Below are 22,654 nucleotides of genomic sequence, written 5' to 3'. Positions count from 1 at the left end.
ATAGCCAATTCTCTAGTGATAAGCATCTCTAAACTTAAGCTCGTTCTTAGGTAACAGGCACAAAATACATGCCTGGACCATATTTGAAATGATTTGCACTCAATTGCCTCAATTCAGCATTTCCCATATCATGATGAGAAATTAGAAGCATAAATTAATATAAAATAATCATTGTTTGATTAATAAGGATATCAGGTAAAAACACTTTGGATCTTAGTTTCCTAAGGAGGTAGGACTGGTTGATCTCTAAACTCCCTTGTACTTCTAAATATTAGTCTATATTATGCCTAGATCTGTATTACATATGTCTAGATCTATATTAGAAAAATTTATCTAACGCTAAACCTATTTTGAAGATGAGTAAAGTGAAAAGCTATTTTTTTCCATTTGGCACCCAGGAATAAGTAAGTTCAATAAAAACTTTTGCAGATCCTTATAATGTCTTTTAAGAATTTATTAAAACACCATATAACATATATACATGTAAGAAAAATGTATGAATTAGTTTATATATACCACAACCTCTACATTTTGGGGAACAAAATGTTGATCCCTGTGAGCTTTTCAAATATTTAGTTTGTTTAGAAAAAATTTGTAAAATAAAACTAGCATACCTCCGTATAGTGTGTAGAAACAGTATGAGAATCAGTAGGAAAAAGGCACTCCAAAAGTTCCATTTGTCCAACCAAAATATCAGTACTAAAATATTGAGAAGCTGATCTTTGCCTTTGTTCATAGGATACTTTGATGCCAGTACCAATAAATCTGTTGTGAAAAATGTTAGTTGAAAATATCTACCTACTTGAGAATAAAAACCATGTAACAGATAACTCAGACTTATCCTTATCCTTAATAAATGACAATGAACAACCAAAGTATCACTTTTTGATCATCACACCCTTGAGCCTATTTTACCAGACTTTGTTTTATTTATCTTTTACAGCACCTGCCTCAGTTATTTATATATTTATTTCTCACCTACTGAACTGTAAGTTCCTGAGGGTAACAACTATATAAATGTCTTATTCTCATAGAAACACAAGTGCCATTAAATAAACATTAACTTATTTGTCAAGTCTGACAGTTTTCAACATTTATCACTGCAAACATTTCTGATGTTAAATGTAAAGATAATATGCTCACTTTTTTCACAGAATGAAAAACTGCCTCTATGCTTGCCAGGGAACAATTACTATCACAGATATTACTGCATCAACATTTACACTACTATATATATATTTATTTGTAAACATTGTCAAAAGGTGCTTTTTGGTAGTTCCTCAAATTATGTGTTTTTAGTTTAAAGACAAATCAGCTCTAAGGCAGTCGTTTGAAATATAAAAATAAGCTTTACTGCTCCTTTTCTGTTTCTTTTTCTTTAATTAGTGAAGTTGAGAATTGTATTCTCTTACACTAGGAAGACAGAATCTAAAAGAAAGTAAAGATCATTAGGATTGGTGGGTGAAAAATGTAGATGGTCAACATAATAAGTTTTATAAACTGATTAAGGGAGAAGGAAAAGAAAAGCATGCCAAGAGAAATTTAATTCTTGATTCAAAATTAATGTTTTACTTAACAAATGATCAAAGAATAAATGGCAAAAATAACTATTACCTATCTTCAATCTATATTCTCTAAATTACTGGGCACTAGGGAGTGATGATCATAGTTATTATCATACTAAATATAGTTAACAAATATTTACTGTGGCTCCACTCGTGTGGATCAAGAATAATAAACTAAGGTTCTATGGATGTCCTTAACCCATTTCATATTGCTTCTGGCCAATTCTAGGTGTTAACTTCATTATTTTTTGCTTCTTCCACTAAATACACATATATTATTAGTTGGACTATGAGTTGGAATAACATCAAAGCATGAAGATATCTTAAAAGGGCTGGCATAATACCAAGATAAGGGAGAAAGAGGAAAATCTTGATTCCATATATTATATCTATATGAAATTACTATTTCTAAAAAACCCAAATATGCTAGATCCTGAAAATAGACCACTGTAACATTCATTTTCCATTCATTAATACTTACAGGTTGGAGTTAAAATATGAACTATAATAAATCACATAGCTTACTTAAAATATCACTACTTAATTCTTTATTTACTTCAACAATAAAAATTTTAAAACTACACATACCTAAGGTGGTCATGGGAACAAGCCTCTGCAAAGACTTCTCTGAAGGATTCAAAGTCATGTGCAAGAAATCTTACTGGATCAATCTTTTCTATGCAAGTAAAGAAATATAATGCCATTGTAGTCAATGGATTAAGGTTCAGAGAAGTTTCAGGTGGTGATAAAGGATCGATGTGAAGTACAGAGGCTGAAAAAGTTCCCACAGCTAATCTAAAAATAAGTTCAGGCCTGGACTCATCCAGTGAAACAGATCTGGAAGGAAGAGCTGAAACACATAAATAAGTTTCAAAAATTATTTGCAACAAATTTAATTTTCAATAACAATATATTACACCCAAATTTGTAAAACATTTACTCATGTAATAACTTAAAAAATAAGATGATCCCAACAGTTTAAGTGATGTCAGGAAAATTTTTTTGAAGAGAAAAGAAATTCAGTTATTATCCATCTGTATCTCATATCCAGGATCCTTGATACTTGAAGTAGGAAAGAATATGTTACAGGAGTAAATGTGTAAACAAGGCTTTTGCAATTTAAAAAAAAAAGGATTGAAAAAAATTAAAGATTACCCAAAATCTGCTCACCAAATCTTCCTTTATGCCTTGTTTATTTCAATTAAATTTTGCAGAGAAGAAACCTGAGGTTCTCTTTCAAGGAAAGTATAAACAGTAAAACAAAAATCAGATGGTTAAGACTCCTACACTGTAATAACAAAATGTAATTTTTATGGTGTATGTTTTCACTAAAAACATTAATATTTAATAGATATCTATGCTAAGATAACGTACAATTAATAGTTCAACTGCTTCATTTTCTTCATAAATTATACTGAATTGTCTAAACATTTTGTATTATAATGAGAACATGAAAGCAGCAACAATGGTAATTTGTAAATAAATCAAATATTTTCATCTAGAAGATTACAGTAGTAAGGAAAGAATAAGGGAAAAAAGTCACTTTTGTTTTTACTTACAAGTCCTTTGTAAAGATGTCTGGTGAATTAAGTTGGATGAAAATGGAGATCCTTTGATTGGTTGTTCCTCTTTATGCTGGTCAAGAAAGTCACCCCAAGTTGGCTGAAGCTATAATAGAAAAACACAGTTGCAGGAAAAAAGAATAATTTTCGAAGAACACAGTAATAAGAACACAATAACCAGAATAAATTATAATTTACCACAGTGGCACTCAATGGAGATCCTGCTGGAGTATTTGTGAATGTACTAGTTAAGGAGAGATCAAGATCCATATTTGGGGGATCTCCAAGAGGAGGAAGAGATGAGAGACTATGAGACATATCCATATCAGCCATGGAGAAGAAAACTTCTTCTTCTGGGAAAAAATATATTTTATTAATTTCACTGTATATGTACATAATCTAATTTTTAATATAAAGTGGCACATTTTAAACAATTTCATATGTTGAAGCTTATAAATGTACATTATAACAAAAAGAATAACAACTTTTTTGTATTGGAGATGTATTTTTAGTACTTTACTAATTAAAGAAAAAAATTGAGACAACAGTTCAGTGGAACCAGAATTCCAATGAAGATACCCTTTCCAGTTGTCAAGATCAAGACCCATCTATTCTTTCTTGTCCAGTGCAATTTCTATCTCCTTTATTTCCTTTAACTCAATGGTCCCAATAATTCAGACTACTTCTTGTTCCCCATGACCACTTCTAGACACTCTTCTTATAACTACCACCATTTATTGGCAATCCCAATGAACTTTAGAATTGGAAAATGACACTTGCATGCAGAAAAAGAACTATGGAGACTGAATGTTAAATCAATACATTTTATGTTCACTTTTTTGTTTCTTTTTTCCCCTCACCCACAGTTTTTCCCTTTTGCTCTGATTTTTCTCTCCTAACATGATTTATAAAGCAATGTGTATTAAAAATTAAATAAAGTACTAGAAATTTAAGTCAGTTTTAAGCCTATTAGCTTTAGTTTTAAGCTTATTAACTTAAAATGGAACCAAGACTTCAAGGATACCCTATATATATAAAGAACAAAGAGGATACAGTTTATTGTAAAACTACAAATATTACAAACTGCTTGCTTTTTTTTTTTAACATATAATTCAACATTTTAGCTTTAGAGAGAAATTTGTTTCCTTGTGTGCTGAACCAAATATGCCTGTTCTCTTCTGTGAATTTTGACAAATATTTCAATGACCCTCTACTTTATTTTCTTAATTTTTTGTTATTTTGCCTGAGTTAAGAAAACACAAACACAAATACAAAATTACCATTTAAACAAATAAGCATAGTCAAATTTTTCAAAATAAACATAATCTAAAAAATTTGTAACATAGAGAAACTGGAAATTAGACCATCCAATAATTTCCTCAATCACTGACTTGGCTTAAATTTACTATTTTACCTTAGAAAAGATTTGTCCTTTTTCTCCTTTGATTTGAAGTTAGATTTGATGTTAAGCCATACATAAAACCTTTAGAATTTTTGTATTTAAAAAATCATTTTTTAAAAACTTTACAGGGGCAGCTAAGTGGCACAGTGGATAGAACACCAGTCCTGAAGTCAGGAGGACAACAGTTCAAATCTGGTCTCAGGCACTTAACACTTCCTAGCTGTGTGACTTGGGCAAGTCACTTAACCCCAATTGCCTCAGCAAAAAAAACAAAAACTCCACAGAATTCCATGCAATCTAAACACAGTCTTCTTTCTGTTCATTCTATAGTCAGCTCACTATTCAATTCACCATAAATTCTTCAGCCAGCTCAACCTGAACTAAGCAATAATGACCTAACTTCTGCCACTGCTTGTCAAAATCTAAACAACTACATCATCCTTTCAAGTTTTCCTATGTGGAACACTGTGCTGATTTCTGAGCTGTCCTCAGTCCCAAAGAAGCTCTTTAGTATTACAGAGTTAACATAATTGATGCAATAATATCAAAAAGGCAGAGACTTCAGAGAATGTCACACTCCACAAATAATCTGTCTATGTAAAGACAGGGTATACAGAATGTTGACAATAAAAAGAGTATATAAGGTACATGTGATTCAATTTTATGCATGATTTAATAATCAGAGAATCTCTAAACAAGAGTACACCTGTAGCTACATGAATTAAAGAACCTTAAATAACTTTAATTAACATTGTTATTTTAGTGAAGGGGAGCCATCGTAGTAATGAGGAAAAAACTTTAAAATATCAACAAACAATAAATACCAGATACGACATCTTTCACTACAACATTTAATCAGATGAGAATAAATATCACCAAAATCTAATTTCTCTCAAATTTCACACTGCAGCATCCCTAAATTCAGCCACACATTATCTCTTACCTAGAATTCCACAAAAGCTTCCTAATTTGTCTCTGTATCTCTATTTTCATTTTCCTTTAAGGATTCTCTAATGTAACTACCAAAACAGCATTTAATCATATTACCACTCTTGGTCAAAGATCTTTAGAGGTTTTTTACTGCCTCAAAGATAAATATTAGCCCATTAGCCTGTCATTAATATCCTCTGCAATCTGTTTCTTACCTTCTTTTCTGCCTTATTTCACATTCCTACCCTTCTTCACTTATACATTCAACAAAATTTAAACTGCCAGATTATTTCCTGAATGCAGTACTTCACCTCCTTCCTCCAAGTATCTGCAAAAGCTGTACCCCACACTTTGAATGTACTCATTCTTTATTTCTACCTTTCATAATGCTTACCTTCAAACAATCAATATGCATTTTTTTTTAAAAATATCTATTACGTGGAAATCGCCATGCTAGCCACTAGAGAAAGAAAAGCCAAAATGAAATGGTCCCAGACCTCAAGAAGGTTTCATTCTATTGGAGGAAAATAGCAGGCACACATTAATACTATTACAAAATAATTTCAAGGTAATTTGGGGGCACTAGTAGCTATGGGAACAAGAGAGTCAGGAAAAAACAGGGAACATTAGTAAAAGTGAGGAAAGAATCCAGGCTTGAGGATAACCAGCAAAAAGGCACAAAGATAAAATACAATGTTTCTATTGTGAGGAACACCAAAAAGGCCAGTTTGCTTGGACTGAAAAACATGAAAGGAAGTAATGCATAATAAATCTAAATAGAAAAGTCTGTACTTCAACCAAGAAGAAATTAGGAGATATTGGAATTTATTGAAGAAGTCAATAAAAAAGTCAGACTTTATTCAGTAGCCATGTAAATGAAGGCTAAGTATGAGAAGAAATTTGAGGTAGGGAGACCAAATAGAAGACTAATTCTATGGTTCAGGAGACAAATGAGAGTTTGAACTAGAATGGTATGTTGTAAACAGAAAGAAAGAGAAGATGACAGATGTTATAGATGTAGAATAAACAAGATCTGATAACTAACTAGATATTTAACTAACTAATGTCAAGGGAAGATGGGTCAAGAATAAATGCAAGATTGGAAAACTGGATGACTAGAGAGTGGCAATAATCTTAATCAAAATAGAAAACTGAAGACTCAAATGATGTACCACGTTTTCCATTTATCTTTCTGATCTACCAAGTTGTTACTATTCTCCTACAGCACATACTTAGTCTAATCTTCTTTGCTACTTTCACTTCCTATTTTATATTACACTTATTTCTGAATATGATATATCCCAAAAAAAGAATATAAGCTTCTTTATGCCAAAGAATTTTATTTTTATCTTTCTATTTTTGTGCTTTGCACATTAAATGTATAATATATGTTAACTACTGAAATGTATATTAGGATACAGAATTTGTCTTTTGTTACATAATTTATGCAAGCATGAAGTTTCTTTTAATCCATCCCTATTAAAAATATGAAAACTACTATAACAGAATTAAACATTTCTTATAAATCATAGTGTATGCACCTGTCAGATTGGCTAGAGTGACAGGGAAAGATAATGTGGAATGTTGGAGGGGAAGTGGGAAAACAGGGACACTGATACATTGTTGGTGGAATTGTGAACACATCCAGCCATTCTGGAGAGCAATTTGGAACCATGCTCAAAAAGTTATCAAACTGGGCATACCCTTTGATCCAGCAGTGTTTCTACTGGGCTTATACCCCAAAGAGATACTAAAGAAGGGAAAGGGACCTGTATGTGCAAAATGTTGGTGGCAGCCCTGTTTGTAGTGGCTAGAAGCTGGAAAATGAATGGATGCCCATCAATTGGAGAATGGTTGAGTAAATTGTGGTATATGAACATTATGGAATATTATTGTTCTGTAAGGAATGACCAGCAGGATGAATACAGAGAGGACTGGCGTGACTTACATGAACTGATGCTGAGTGAAATGAGCAGAACCAGGAGATCATTATATACCTCAACAACGATACTGTTTAAGGATGTATTCTGATGGAAGTGGATCTCTTCGCTAAAGAGAGCTAATTCAGTTTCAATTGATCAAAGATGGGCAGAAGCAGCTACACCCAAAGAAAGAACACTGGGCGATGAATATAAACTGCTTGTATTTTTGTTTTTCCTCCCGGATTATTTATACCTTCTGAATCCAATTCTCCCTATGCAACAAGAAAACTGTTTGGTTCTGCACACATATGTTGTATCCAGGATAGACTGTAACTTATTCAACATGTAAAGGATTGCTTGCCATCTGGGGGAGGGAGTGGAGAGATGGAGGGGGAAAAATCAGAACAGAAGTGAATGCAAGGGATAATGCTGTAAAAAAAATTACCCTGGCATGAGTTTTATCAATAAAAAGTTATTTAAAAATAAATAAATAAATAAATCATAGTATATGAATGCAACTAATCTCAAAAATTTGAACAAAAAACATATTCTCTAATATTTTTCTGACATTTAAGTTATTATTCTCCTACACTTTCCAGGACATCAGTCTATATTGTTCTCATATACTATACTATTGATGACAAAAATTCCAAATTCATGCCATGTCCCTTCAAAAACAAAAAAGCAAAATTAAAGTGAAATCATTTGAGGTGCTCACCTCGGCTAGAAGGTGTTCTAGCCGACTCTGTTTCATAAAAACTCTGCTCAGATGATGCACCCACTGAGAGGGAGTCTCTTCGTAAACACCGATTCAATTCCAATTGAATCCGATACTCATCTTCCTGCTGCATTGGACGATTTTTTCTATCTTTAGTAGGTAGCACTATTTTACCAGAATTCTCTGTATATACACATAAAAGGAAATATCATTAATATATATTTGGCTATTTCCCATTTCCATATACCCAAAGAACTTTTCATTCAATATAAATGATAATTTTTTTTAAACATAGTAAGTATAAATCTATACTCATTTTAGACATTCATAATATTCATTTCAAATCTTGAAAATAAATGTGTTATTAAAGTAATTAAATCTGCAAAAATCTACAAATGCAACTTTAAAAGCTGCTTAAGCACTTCAGGCCAAAGAATTGTCATATAATCATTTAGGATTTTATACAAAGAATTCAAATAAATTAATATAGTAATATTTGTACATTCCAACTACAACAATAATAGCATACTCTATTCAAAGTCAAAATAAAATTTTAATATTCAGGTTATTCCTTACAGCTTTTTTTTTTTTCCTATTTTACTATTTTACTTGCCTGGTCCAGCTATAGCAGCCAACAGGTCCAAAATCAGATGAACTTGCCTTGGTGAAAGAAACAGGTGTACTGAGTCTACATGTCCATCAACATCCAACTTGGGGGGGGAGGGAAAGATGGGGCAAAATTATTCAGAAATATTAGACATAAATTATGAGGTACAAATATACAAGTATCATCTGTAAAGAATGATAATTTTGTTTCCTCATTACCTATTCCAATTCCTTCTATTTATTTTTCTTCTCTTATTGTTATAGTAAACATTTCTACAGTACATTATTGAATAGTAGTGACAATAACAAATGATAATAACCCCTAATCTGGAAAGGCTTCTAGTTATCCCCATTAGAGATAATGTTTGCTATTTAAATATAAATTTTCTTTCTCTGTTTTCACTCTTCCTGGCTTAAGTAGCAGCACCTTGTGTCATAAAAGGAATTTGCTAGAACTCTTATTTTTTCCAGAGTTTATATAATGTTGAGGTTAATAGTTCTTTAAATGTTTACTAGGATTGGCTTGTGAATCCATCTGGCCCCAGGGATTCTCCCCAGGGAATTCAATGAGGGCTTATTCAATTCGTTTTTCTAAGATGGGGTCATTTAAGTATTTTATTTCTTCTTTTGGACATTTATTAGGATCCATATGGGATGCATACATTGGCAAAATAGTACCTAATAAATTTTTTAATTTTTTATACATTGGCAATGATTTAATCCCTTTCATTTTTGATACTGGAAATTTGGTTTTCTTCTTTCCTCTCTTCAATCAAATTAACCAAAAGGCTTATCTATTTGGGGGGAGGGGGAGGGAGACTTATTATTTTATTATATTTATTATCTATTATCCAGTTTCTAATTTTATTAGTTCAATGGTTTTTACTTTCAATTTTTTTTTTTTTTTGGCTGAGTTAATTGGGGTTAAGTAACTTGCCTAGGGTCACACAGTTAGGAATTAAGTGTTTAAGGTCATATTTTAACTCGGGTCCTCCTGACTTCAGGGCTGGTGTTCTAACTACTGCACCACCTAGCTGCCCTACTTTCAATTTTTTAAATCTTTGAATTCAGAATTTTTAATGTGATGTTTAAATGGAGAATTTTAATTTGTTCTTTTCCTAATTTTTTTAGTTGCATGCCCAATTCACTGTTCTTCTCTTTCTCTAATATATTTAGAAATAGAAATTTTTTCACTAAGAATTGCTTTGGCTGCATTCTACAAATTTTGACATGCCTCATTGTTATTATTCTCTTTAATAAAATTATTGTTTCTATGACTTTTCTCCAAAGCACTTATTTTTTCATATTACTTAGTTTTACCTATGTTTTTGCTGCTCTTTAGTGAATATAATTTTTATTCCATCATGATCTGAAAAAATTCATTTAATATTTCTGCTTTTCTGCATTTAATTAGAAGTTTTTATGCCCTAATACATGACCCTGGAGTCAGGACCTGAGTTCAACTCTAAAGTCAAGTTTAATACTTATTAGCTGTCGGGGGGGGGGGGGGGGGGGGGGGGGGGGGGGGGGAAGCTGGTCTAAGGATAAAATATAGAAACAACAGATAATTTCATCAAAAACAAAATGGCTAATAATGAGAACTATATTGAATCTTCTGGGATGCAGTCAAAGCAGTTACGAGAAAAATTTTTATCTCTTTACACTTGCATCAGTAACACAAAAAAGAGATCAATGAATTGAGCACACAACAAAAATTAGAAAAGAACAAATAAACATGAAAATTAAATTCAAAAAAGTCAAAACCAGAATTCATATTTAGTCTTAAAGACACTTAATTATGTGACCTTAGGCACGTCACTGAATTTTATCGGCTTCAGTTTCCTCAACTGTAAAATGAGGATAATAATAACACCTACCTCCCAGGGTTGTTGTGAGGATCATGAGATAATATTTGTAAAGCACTCAACACAATACCTGGCACATATTAAGCACTTAATAAGTGCTTATTTGTTTCCATCAATCATTCTTTCCATCCTATCCTAAAGAGATCAAAGAGAGAGGGAAAGGAGCCATATATAGAAAAATATTCATGGAAGTACTTTTTTGTTCTAAGAAAGAACTAGAAAATAAGGGGACTTATCAATAGGGGAAATGGTTGGACAAAGTATGTCATATATTAATGTAACAGAATGTTATTGTATTATTAGACAAAATGAAATACTTCATTTCACTTTGATTCAAGGCTCAGTTTTATTCTACCAGTTATCCTCTCAATCTGAACAGAAAAAAGGAGAGGGAAGTAGCACAAATATGTAATGCAGTTTTGTTTAAATGGTTTTCTTTGTTATAAGGAAGGATTGAATGAGAGAAGAATTCATGTGATAGGAAGATAGCTCTTCCATAAAAGCAAAAGTCAACAATAAAATATTCAGTTAAGAATTTTTTTTTAATTGCAGGGTCAATAACACAAACAAAATGCAAATACAAAATACTATTGATATAGCTCCTTCCTCCTAGAAAGGACAAATAACTCCCTTCATCAAGAATATAATGTTCCGGAAAGTCTACTGGAATTTATATAATTAGCATGGAAGCAAATCCAATGATTTTATATTCCTTAATATCATCATCATGTGACTATATGAGAAGGACTATGAAGTTACATAGTATTATTTACAGTACAACCAAAAAAATAAATCAATAAATATTTAATGTGTGGCCAGGCATTGAAGTAAGTGCTGAGAGAAACAAGTGCAAAAAATGAAAAAAAAAAAGCTTACTTTCAAAACAGCCATGGTATCATTAGAATAAGAAATCTAATCAGCTAAGAACTAATCAAACACAAAACTCAAAGCTTCCACTAATACCTACAACAAAGGTAAATAGCTTCTTTCACATAAGTAACATCTTTTAAATTAAACCTCAATTTTACATATAAATTGTGAAGTTTTCAAAATAACAAAATACCTCTCAAGCATAACATCTCACTGCTTTTCAAATATACTATTTAATATTCTTCCCTAGGAGATAAGCATAGAGGTTCTCTATAATGAAGTTTTTGTTTTTGTTTTTCAAAAAATGTTATAAAGCTTGGTTAAAAAAAAAATCCTTATTCATGTAAGCACAGAAATAACTATTCAGTTCTATCTAAGCTAGCTACTTAATAAAAATTATCTTTCAGATCACTTTCAACTTCAACTCACTATTCTCTCCCCCTTACCTGAATTTTCCTAGTGTATATAACAAGTACAAATTTATACTAAATTCTTAATTATTTACACCAAGAAAAACATGTTTCTTACTAAAATAAAAACTGTCTTCTCACTGCCTAGATCTGGGCTTCTTAAACTTTTTCCACTTACAGCCCCTTTTTGCCTGAGAAATTTTTAATGTGGCCCCAGGTATATAGATGTAATGTTCTGGTTGGTTTTCTGGAGGTCTCTGGAGCAGCCTTCATTTCAGCTGAGTAATCACCACAAGAGTAGCCAGCATTAAAGTCCAAATTCTTTATTGTCTCTTTGCCTGGGGCCCAGGCTAGCTTGGTCTCAGTGGAGGAAATGCAGGAGAACATGCCCGCCACTAAGGTGCTATGAAAGGAATGAACCTCTCTTTTTCGCTCCAAGAGCTTGAGCTCCCGCCTCCAGTCCTCTGTCTTCTCCAAGTCTGAGGCTGGCCAAGTTTGTCCCATATTATATGCTATTATAATTAGATCATTTACAGTATATCCAGTATAAATCATTATTTGTTGTAAGATTAATTCAATCATACTGAACTAGATAACTATTAATCATCATGCTAAACTAGATAACCATTGTCTTATCAATTCCACTGAGTAAGCACCTTGTAAGAATCCTTGTTTCAAGTAGAGTTCTGGCCCATAACATATAATATCAAAAATAGGTATATAAATCAAACATTTCCAGGCAATAAATCAAAATTTCATCCCCTCCACATTCAGTTATGCAACCCCACATAGGATTGTCACCCACAATTCAAGAAGCTTTGGCCTAGATGGTAGGCAATGAGAAATAGAATTTGCAAGACTACTAAAAAGGAAAAGGGTTCAGGAATTAGTTGAGCAGCAACCATAATGAGAATGCTTGATTCTGACAGTAATGTGGTCTGAGTATAAAAGTGATAACAAATCCATATAAACAAGCTGGATAGAAATATCCCAGTAATTTGGAATCTCCATAATGGCTAATAACTTTTGCTATATAGAGATTAGAGACACACTTAACTTCATAGAAAAATAAAATTAACTAACCTTAGCTCCAGGAAGTACTTCATTTTGTTTTAAGGTAAGGCTCAACTCCATTCTACCAATCATCTTTCCAACCTGAACAGGAGCAGTGGGTGCTACCTCTGGGAAATTTCTAGTGAGCTGTGGGTGTGGCTCATAAACAATTTTCGGATTCCAACTGGGTGAAAGTTTTGGTTCAGTTTCCTACAAGATGCAACAAAATAAGGTAAAGTATTAGCAAATTATGAAACTATACTGGTCTAATAAACCAACAGTCAAGGAAGAAGAGACCAAAAATAGTAATTTAAAAAAATCACCATGACTGAATGACTGGTGTAAATCATACCAAGAGAAAATAATACTTTAAAAAAGCAGGGCTTTTTTTCTTTAAAGAAGTATGGAAAAATTCTTGCCAATACAAGTATAATGCAAGCCATGTAGTTTAATAATAGTTAACTGAAAGGTATTTTCTGCTTTACAAAAAGATCCACCGATTTATTACATTTGCAAGTATCTCTATTGCTATTAAAGTATAATCTAATTTTTTTTAAATAAAGATTCATATACAACTACCTAACCTACAATGTAAAAGATTCCTTAATTGATCTATTCTTAATAAAAAGAAAAATATCTTTTAACTGAAATTTTCAACCAAATTCAAGTCTAAAAAAAAAAACCTTTCTTAAAAGTATTTAGCATTTAGTATTAGCATGCAAAACATTCTAACAATAGAAATAAATTAATTACAGAAGGCAATGGTTTAAGGTGGAAAGGAAATTAAAAGTAATTTAATTTTGGATAGGACTTCAAAAAGGTAAAAAGACACCCAAAGCAGAGATTTTCAGCAGGCAATTGTAGATGCAAGACTACAATTCATGAGATAGTAGAGATAGGACTAAAAACAGGGAATTTAATAGTCGCAAATATCTACATCTGGATTTTTAAACTTTATTTATTAGCTGGATAACCCTGAGCAAGTTACATAATCTCTCTCTCTAGTTGTCAGTTTCTCCATCTGTAAAATGAAGGCATTGGACTTAATGACCCATCAACTTTATATTTATTATCCTATTACTAAATATTCAAATTTGGGAGTCAACTATGTAAAGAGAAATTAATTCAGAGTAGATGAAATCACCAAGAGAAAGAACAGAAAACAGAGTTTTGGTAAACACCTGCAAACAGGAAGAATATGGGCTATGTTGCAATTGAGGAGAACACAAAAAGAACAGTTAAGCAGGTAGATGTAGCAGAAAAGAATAACAACACATAAGCCAAGAAAAAGGGAGAGTATGCAGGAGGGATTGAGTATATCAAAAGCTCCAGGGAACTCAAGTAAGATAAAAAGTGAAAAATGGCCTTCAGACTTAAGCAACTAAGAAATCAATGATGACCTTAAAAAGGGTTGAAAGTGAGTTGGTTTTAACAAAGATATACTGAAGATAGTAAGCTCTTTCCAGGATGGCAGGGTCTGTCTGTGAAAACTTCTGAAAAGATAAAGACCTGAACATTGCTCATAAGGAAGAAGCCAATAGAATAAACTAAGATTAAAGGTGACAGAGGGAGCTCATAGAAGGAAAAGGAATGGGTAAGTATAAGTAAAGGAGGAGGCAGCTTGGCAAGAACTACAAGAAAACAAGACAAATGAAGATTTAAGGGGATTCTAAGATATAATCTAAGACAAATAAAGGAACTTAGGGCAGATGATAAGCTCTCTCTCTCTCTCTCTCTCTCTCTCTCTCTCTCTCTTTTTTTAAAAAGAAAAGAAGGATAAAAGCGGCACACTGGAAGAAATGTCAGAGTTGAAATTAGGATGAAGTGAGTTCAAAACTTGCTTCATACTTCTAGCTCTGAAACACTGGGAAAATCACTTGACCTTAGTTTAAATAATCATTTAACTTGGGCTCAGTTGCCCTCATCTGCAAAATGGAGAAAGCCCTTACATCAAAGGATTGTTGTAAGGATCAAATGAGAAAATATATATTAAGAAATTTGTCAATCTTAAAAAATGCTATACAAATGTTAGCTATTATACGCAGCCATCTGATTTGAGGGAGTTAGAGTGTCACTGGGAGCTTCAGGAAGAAGAAAGTTTAGATTGGCTGATATAAGGAGTATGATTTAAAAGTCAATTGAGGAAAAATAAAAAAGCATGCTGGGGTTATTGTTCCTATAAATATAACAAGTAAACATTTTCCATTTTAAGTTAGAAAGTCTTTAAAAAATTATCATTATATACTTTATTTTTATTCTCTCATAGGATACATTTATTCCTACTAAAATACATGAAATGCTAAAATAGAAAGAGACACATTACAATATACCTAAATAATTAAAGGGTTTAAAGGATAATTTCATCGGTGCAATCACTGCTTCAACTAATACTTCCATATCTTAGCACAGTCTCTTTGACTTGCTACAAATACAAAAAGTCATCACCTGGTGATAATTGGCTAGTTATGAACCTCACCAAACTTAGGTAATCTGCTTCTTGTACAAAATCCAAAATCATGCCTTGTTCATACTCAAAGCCTTTTTAGCTTGGTAGGAATACTATCGAAGTCTTCACTCCACTCCCAAGGTGATAGCTACTTCACAATAAGAAGTACTTCCACAAGGGATGTTCTAATATATTTGGGGGAAATGCAATATTGCTCATTCAAATTTTTAAACAACTGTATTAACATTTGTTTTACCACTGGTGCAGTTGAAGACCCTGGAGAAGATTTTGCTGATGCAGAAAACTCATCCCAAAAGATAGAGACTCCAGAAAGCTGAAGCAGCTTGTGAGCAAAAGCTGTAGGTTGATGTACATTGATTCCAGAGCATTCATCAGCAGTTTCATCACAATACATAGTTCTGAAAAATAAAATCCAAAATAGAAGGATTGTTTTTTCTTAAAAAGTTAACCAAGAACATCTGCTTACTATTCTAATGTATAAACAAGTAATTTCACAGAAAACTTTCAGCAATGAGTACTGCTCATAATATTCCAGTGAAGTTATAATTCATTATAATGAACATTTAATGAAGAAAAGATAAATAACTTCTTAAGGTCTTAAATTTAAGAAGTATGACTTTATGAGGGTGATGTCATGAAGTTTGTAAAACTACTCTGTTCTCCAAAAAAAAAAAATCACTTAGTGACACTACTAAGTCACAGTAAATGGCATTGTTTGGCCTAGTTTTATATAAAATGTCAAACTAGGTAGCTTTTTTTTTCTGATCCCCTCCCTCCCCAATTCTACTGTTCCCCTTCTTCTTTGTGTATGTTGATACTTTCAAATTACGGGCTAGAGAAGACTTCTGAGAGTTCCTTGGATGGCAAGGAGATCACATCAGTCAATACTTAAAAGACTAGTCATTGGAAAGTAAAAGGCTGAAACAGAATAAATATTTTGGTAACATAATGAGAAGACAAGACTGACAGGAAAAGACCTTGTATTGGGAAAGACTGAGGAGACAGCAAAAGAGATGGACAAATAGGGACATGGAAACAACAAATGAGCCCTTGGACTTCAGGAGATTGTAGAAGGCAGAAGAGCCTGGCATGCTATGATCCATGTAGTCACAAAGAGTCAGACATGACTGAACAACAAAATGTATTTCTTTTCATTTTATATTGATGACGTATGCTATGTTTGTACTATCCTTTATTAGAATAAAAGCTCCTTGAAATTAAGAATTGTTGTTGGTTTTTTTTTCCTTCAAACTTATAGCTCCAGAACCTGCTTCCTGGCATGTAGCAGATATTCTTAATAAACCCTATTTTCTGACTAGATGCTTTTATTTAATGTGTCATTAGTCTTCAATTTAAATAAATGCAATACTTTATTCTTCTATTCATCTATAAGGGTGGCAAGAGTACATCAACAAGAGTCTGGTTATCAAGACTCTATTCCTCTGTAGTCAAGGACATGGGTTCAAATTCTGTTTCCGATAGTATCAATATGGCCTTGTGTAAGTCACTTAGCATTCATGGGCCTCAGTTTCCTCACCTAAAAAAAGAGGGGATTGTACTATATGAGTTCCCCTCCAGATCTGGATGTATGACTCTCCTTGCCTGTAAAAATAAGAGATTGGACTAAAAAATCCTAAGATATAATATTCATCAACTTGAGATTTTAATCCATATTCATATAGCTCCTTCTGCAAAAGGATGCTAATACAAAGGACACTACCCCAATAAATGCAGATTGCAAATAAACTTTTAGTTTTTAGGCATGGTTTATGTATGCTACAGCTAAGCTCTGAATGAATGAAAATGGAACACTGGACTCTTTTAGATTAGTGTTCAAATTATCTTGGACCTACTCAGGATTTCATATAATTTCTCCAGCATTTCCAAACTATAAAACCACAATCCTGGCCATCCTCCTCAGGGCCCAACCACTGAAACCTGGACCCTGTTCCTGGTACACTAAGTAGAACCAAGGAACTTTTTCTAAATCCCCTTTATGTGTAGTCATCTTTTAAAATTTAAACTCCTTCAAGACAAGAACAATCTTATTTATCATAGCCCAAGAACTTAATACTGTGTCTCACACATAATAGATTAATAAATGCTTTTTTCTTAAACTTTTGCTTTATTATCTAACAGCATAGAGATCTCAAAAAATTATATATGCAAAGCTTATTTTGTCTGCATACTATAATCTAAATATGGCTTATCACTGGAAAATAAATTTGGAAGAATTAAAAAATTATCTTTACAATTTCTCTGAGCCCATCTGCCTGTCTTGAGAAGTATTCATCAGGTTTTTAAGTGGACAAATAAGGAAAACCCCAAGTAATATACTTTCAATATAGGTAAATTATTTTAGTCTTCCATGTTCATCTGTCAAAACAAGGAAGCCTGGCAGTATGGCCCAGATTTTTGAGCAGATAAGTGCTCTGACAAGATCTAAAGAGCTTTGGTCAAAGAGGCTTTGGACCTTCTCAATACATGTCTCTATCACTGGAGATCTTCCCACATACTAATGTCTCCCTAGCTTCATTCCCCAAAACTTAATATATTCCCAGTCCCATTTTACGTTCCCTTTTCCAGTGACAATAGTGAATACTGTCAAAGAATAACCCTCCTCCTCAATTCCACCTGCCAATCCTTCATTCCAATCCACCTCAACTCTACCTACCATGCTAAAGTGTCACTCCAATCATGGCTTTCTATCCTTTCCATTGTATCTTATAGATTTCCTGCTCTAAAATAAACAAAATACTGTTTATTCTCTTTCCCTCTCCTGCTCTACTCCCTTTTTTCTCTCCTCTGATCTTTTGGCCTTCACTGACATATGGAATTTCCTATATACACTACATAAACAATAAACAATAATTATTATTAAACTCTTACTATATGCCAGTCACTTTGTTAAATGATAGAGATATACATAAGAAAAAGAAAAGCAATTCCAATCTTCAAGAAGCTTACAATCTCAAAGAGGAAGATAATATGCAAAAGAAAACTGAATATTGAAGAGGAAGAAGGAGTGCCAGAAATTACCTGAGTACAGAGGCTGAAAGATGATGTTGGAATTGAAATCAAGCAGAGTAGTTAATGGCAAATAAAGAGATGGTTGAGATTTTGAGCCCTCAAATGAAAATATGGGAATAGTTTTTTACTTCATTCTTCAATCCACTAACCAAAAAAGCTAAACCCAGAAAACCATGCTTAAAGAGGTTACTCCAAATTTATGTTATCTAATGTCAATGTGGCAAATGCAAAAAGGCAACACTGCAACTTTACCCAAATTGCTTCTGTCCCATTGATCTAGCTAAGTAGATTTTCCAAACCTCTTTTCACTTCAAGTCTTCTACCTCACTCACTGATCTCAGTTTCATCATCCTCCACTCCAGTCTTTTCTGAATGTGGTAATTTTTTTTGCCACAGTCAACCCTCCAATTCCACCTTTACTTCTATCCCCCTACATTTTCTTCTGCTGATCTCTCAGACTATCATAATCCTCAACCCCTCATTTTTTTACTGGCTCTTTCACAACTACTTGTAAACACACCAAGTCTCCATCATTCTTATAAAACCTTTATTATATCTTACTATCTCCACTAATCAATCTCTTCTTCCTTCCCTTCCTTCTCAGGTGAAGTCTTTAAGAAAAACCATTTCCCACTGTACTTACATTTCTCTCACTTTCTTCTAAACTCTTATCTTCCAACTTCATTCTTCAACAGAAGCAACTCTCTTCAAAATTATTAATTGTGGAAGGAACAATATCATATAAAGCAGGCCGATTTTTACTTAAAATAGTCATGAAAATGTGCCTTCAAGATTTTAATAGCTCACAGGGCTAAATCTTAGGTTGACAGTTTCTTGCTGGCTTGAGTACAAAAAGCTGGCATCAGCAAAGCTTCCTGATTTCTAACTAGAACATCAACAGAGGCCAGCAGGCATGGAAGGAAACTATGCTGTATTCTTATTGAATATTCCTTTCCTGCTATTGCCAACTGAACTTTTAATTTTGTTAAATGTTACACGATCAACAAGCATCTCATTTATCTCCTATATGAAAACTAACCTACCAGGACAGCCTGAGTCTCATATGGCCTTTCTTATTTGGTACAAGAGCAGTAGAATTCAATCAGTCAAGAATATATTATGTTCCAGGAACCTTGCCATTTTCTACAAAGGGAAACTCACTATGAACTGAACAGATATGACAACATCCAGCATATGGAAAATTGAAGAAGAAATAAATGAATGTAAAGGCATTTACTAAATATTGATTCTGTGCTAAGGACTAAGAAATAAAATGTAAATAAATATAGACCAAGATCTCAATCCATGTACCAAGACATGATCAAAATAAGCAAATTAAAAAAGCATGGAATCATTTATTCATCAGATTTGTGGATAAAGAAAGATTTTAGGACCACAGAAAATATAGAGTATTACAAAATATAAAATAAATCATTTTGATTATATAAAATTAAGTTTTTGCACAAACAAAACCAATGCAGCCAAAATTAAAAGTAATGCAGAAAACTGGCACACACAAAAATTTGCAACAAGTATCTCTGATAAAACCCTCATTTCTCAAAGATATGGAGAACTGAGTCAAATTTATAAAAATTTGTCTATTACCCAATGGATAAATGGTCAAAGGGTATGAAGAGGCAGTTTTCAGACAAGGAAGCCAAAATTATCTAGTCATATGAAAAACTGCTCTAAATCACTACTGATTAGAGAAATGCAAATTAAAACAAATCAGATACCACTTCATAGCTATCCGAATAACTAATATGAGAAAAAGGAAAATACTGGATGTTAGCAGGGATGTGGTAGAGTTGTAAAATGGTTTAATCATTCTGGAGAGTAATTTTGAATATGCCCAAAGAGCTATAAAACTGCATACCCTTTGATCCAACACTACCACTGCTACAGCTTATCTCAATGACATCCAAAAGAAAAGAGAAAATGATCTATTTGTACCAAAAAAATATTTATAGTATCTCTTTTTGTGGTAGCTAAGAATTGAAAATCAAAGGGATGTCCATCAAATGAAGAATGGCTAAATAAATTAATATGTGCCTGGATATTGTGCTATAAGAAAAATCAAGCAGGATGATTTTAGAAAAATCTGAAAAGAGTTGCATGAACTAATATATAGTGACACTAACAGAACCAGAACATTGTATTCAGGAACAGTCATATTGTTCGATGAAGAACTTTGAATGACTTAGCTATTCTCAGCAAAAGAATGATACAAAACAATCCCAAAGAACTGACTGATAAAGCAAATGATCCAACTTCAAAGAACTAATACTGTCTGAATAGACTAAATCATGCTTGTTTTTCACTTTCTTTCATTTTCTTTTATTTGCGTCTTCTTGTACAAAATGACTAATATGAAAATGTCTTAATTAAAGTACCTATATCTGATTGCTTACTGAATCAAGGAGGTGGGAGGGAAGGGAAGAAGGGAAAGATATATTTGGGGACTCAAAATTTTAAATAAAAATGTTAAAATAAATAAATGAGTAAAGATGATTCCTATTCTTAAGAAACCTGTATTCAGATATAATACATAGGAGAAATAGAAATACATAGGAGAGATTTCATTAGGTAGTAGTAAGGTAGTAATGTATCTTCTCTAATGTCATTTCCACTGAAAAAAACATCTTTTTTTGATGAACCATTTGACATAGTCAACAACTTTGGTAGAGAAACCTTCTTCTTCTAGGTCTTCTGTGACTGTTAAGAAACTATAAATATAAAGCACCTGCAGAATCAGACATGAGGTTGCATCTTAAGATAATCATCATGGAGGCCAGGCTAAAAGAAGGGTTCATGGTACTGGGCTATACCAAGGCCTCTTAGGTCTTAAGTAATCTCTATTAAGGATCCAACATAATGATTAAGATAGAGGTAGTAGTTTGATTCACCTGAAACATGGTGACAATGTTTAAGCTAGGCAGCCTTACCTGCCCCTAGTTCAGTTAGTGACTATAGCTAGTCCATTTCCTAAGAGGATAGATAAAATCTGAGATCCTTGGTCTTTGTTCTACTCCATTTTCAATAAGGGGAAGGTCCTCTAAAACAGAAGTGTCAAAATAAAATAGAAATGGAGGCCACTAACTGGTATGTAATTGACAACTTTAATATGTAATGTGCTTTATGTTTTATTACATTTTTCTTTGTTTTGTGAAATATTTCCTAATTACATTTTAATCTACTTCAAGACTCATTCAAGAATTTTTGAAGATGACAATTGCTCTAAAACACCTTTATAACTTTGCAATCAAGAAACAGGAAATGGTGGGAATATTTACCATAATAACAAGTATTTGTTTTTCCTTGAAATGTAGTGACATCATCCTCCAGACTTAATTAGTTTAGGAGAGTTCAGCTGTTAACAATTTCCCAATGGCCTAAGTACAAAAAGCTAGCCCTTCATAATCTGGCTCCTTTATCACCTCATACTAACACCTGGTGACACTAGTCTCCTTTTTTCACACACAAAACACTTCCATTTTCAGTGAGCAGCCATGGATTAGATTAGCCTTGGCATTGTCCTCTCGGATCTACTGAACAATGTTTTGGTTAAGGCAGAGCTAAACTGAGTATGCTGTACTTGCCCATATAATTGGCATTCTATGGCACAGTAACAATTCTCCATATCTGATTATGTCTTTTGTTTCTTTATTCCAATGTCCTCTTATTTTCTCCCCCCGCCCATATGTTGCAACTGAAAACCCCAGTAACTTATCTGAGAATATTATTCTCTGGACCAATAAAATACATAGGTATGGGTAGAAATCACCCCCTGCATTAGCTCATAATACCCAGCCCCAAGTACCTCTCAAAATCTTCAGAGCACTTCTATCTCACTGTGCATCTAGGCTTGCCTGCTGAGACTGAATTAGGCAGAGAGGTCCATATGTATTCTACCCCTTCTGAGGAATAAGTATCCTCCTAATACAAACTAGCAAGCATTTTCACTAATTGTCCCTTATACCTGGAATTCTCTCCTTTTTAGTCTTCTTATATCCTGGCTTCTTTCAAATCTCTACAAAAATCTCATGTTCTGCAAGAAATCTAAGTTATCCTGTATATATTGTTTGTATATGGTTGCTTATAGGTTTCCTCCCCCATTAGACTATGAGCTCCTTGAGAGCAAGACTTTTTTTAATCTCTATTTTTATTCTCAGAATTCAGCAGTGTCTAGCACATAGGAAGTACTTAATAAATGTTTGGTAACTTGACTCTAGGATTAACTATTACACTACTGTT

The 22,654-nt window shown here is 32.9% G+C and overlaps 1 protein-coding gene across 1 annotated transcript in view; it reads right to left on the bottom strand.

Moving 5' to 3' along the window:
• Positions 1-22,654, bottom strand: part of ATG2B (autophagy related 2B) — a 111,337-nt gene that overhangs the window by 59,677 nt on the left and 29,006 nt on the right. The window contains exons 5-12 of the mRNA XM_051978429.1: positions 15,606-15,768; positions 12,934-13,113; positions 8,713-8,809; positions 8,100-8,282; positions 3,326-3,480; positions 3,125-3,233; positions 2,154-2,415; positions 615-765 (exon numbers count right to left, since the gene is read on the bottom strand). Coding sequence (XP_051834389.1) covers positions 615-765; positions 2,154-2,415; positions 3,125-3,233; positions 3,326-3,480; positions 8,100-8,282; positions 8,713-8,809; positions 12,934-13,113; positions 15,606-15,768 — 1,300 coding nt within the window. The remainder of the gene's footprint in view (positions 1-614; positions 766-2,153; positions 2,416-3,124; positions 3,234-3,325; positions 3,481-8,099; positions 8,283-8,712; positions 8,810-12,933; positions 13,114-15,605; positions 15,769-22,654) is intronic.

Source organism: Antechinus flavipes, chromosome 2 (assembly GCF_016432865.1).
Source record: "Antechinus flavipes isolate AdamAnt ecotype Samford, QLD, Australia chromosome 2, AdamAnt_v2, whole genome shotgun sequence".
NCBI lineage: Eukaryota > Metazoa > Chordata > Mammalia > Dasyuromorphia > Dasyuridae > Antechinus > Antechinus flavipes.
Note: the sequence above shows the minus strand (reverse complement) of the source record. Positions and strands in the feature narration are given on the sequence as shown.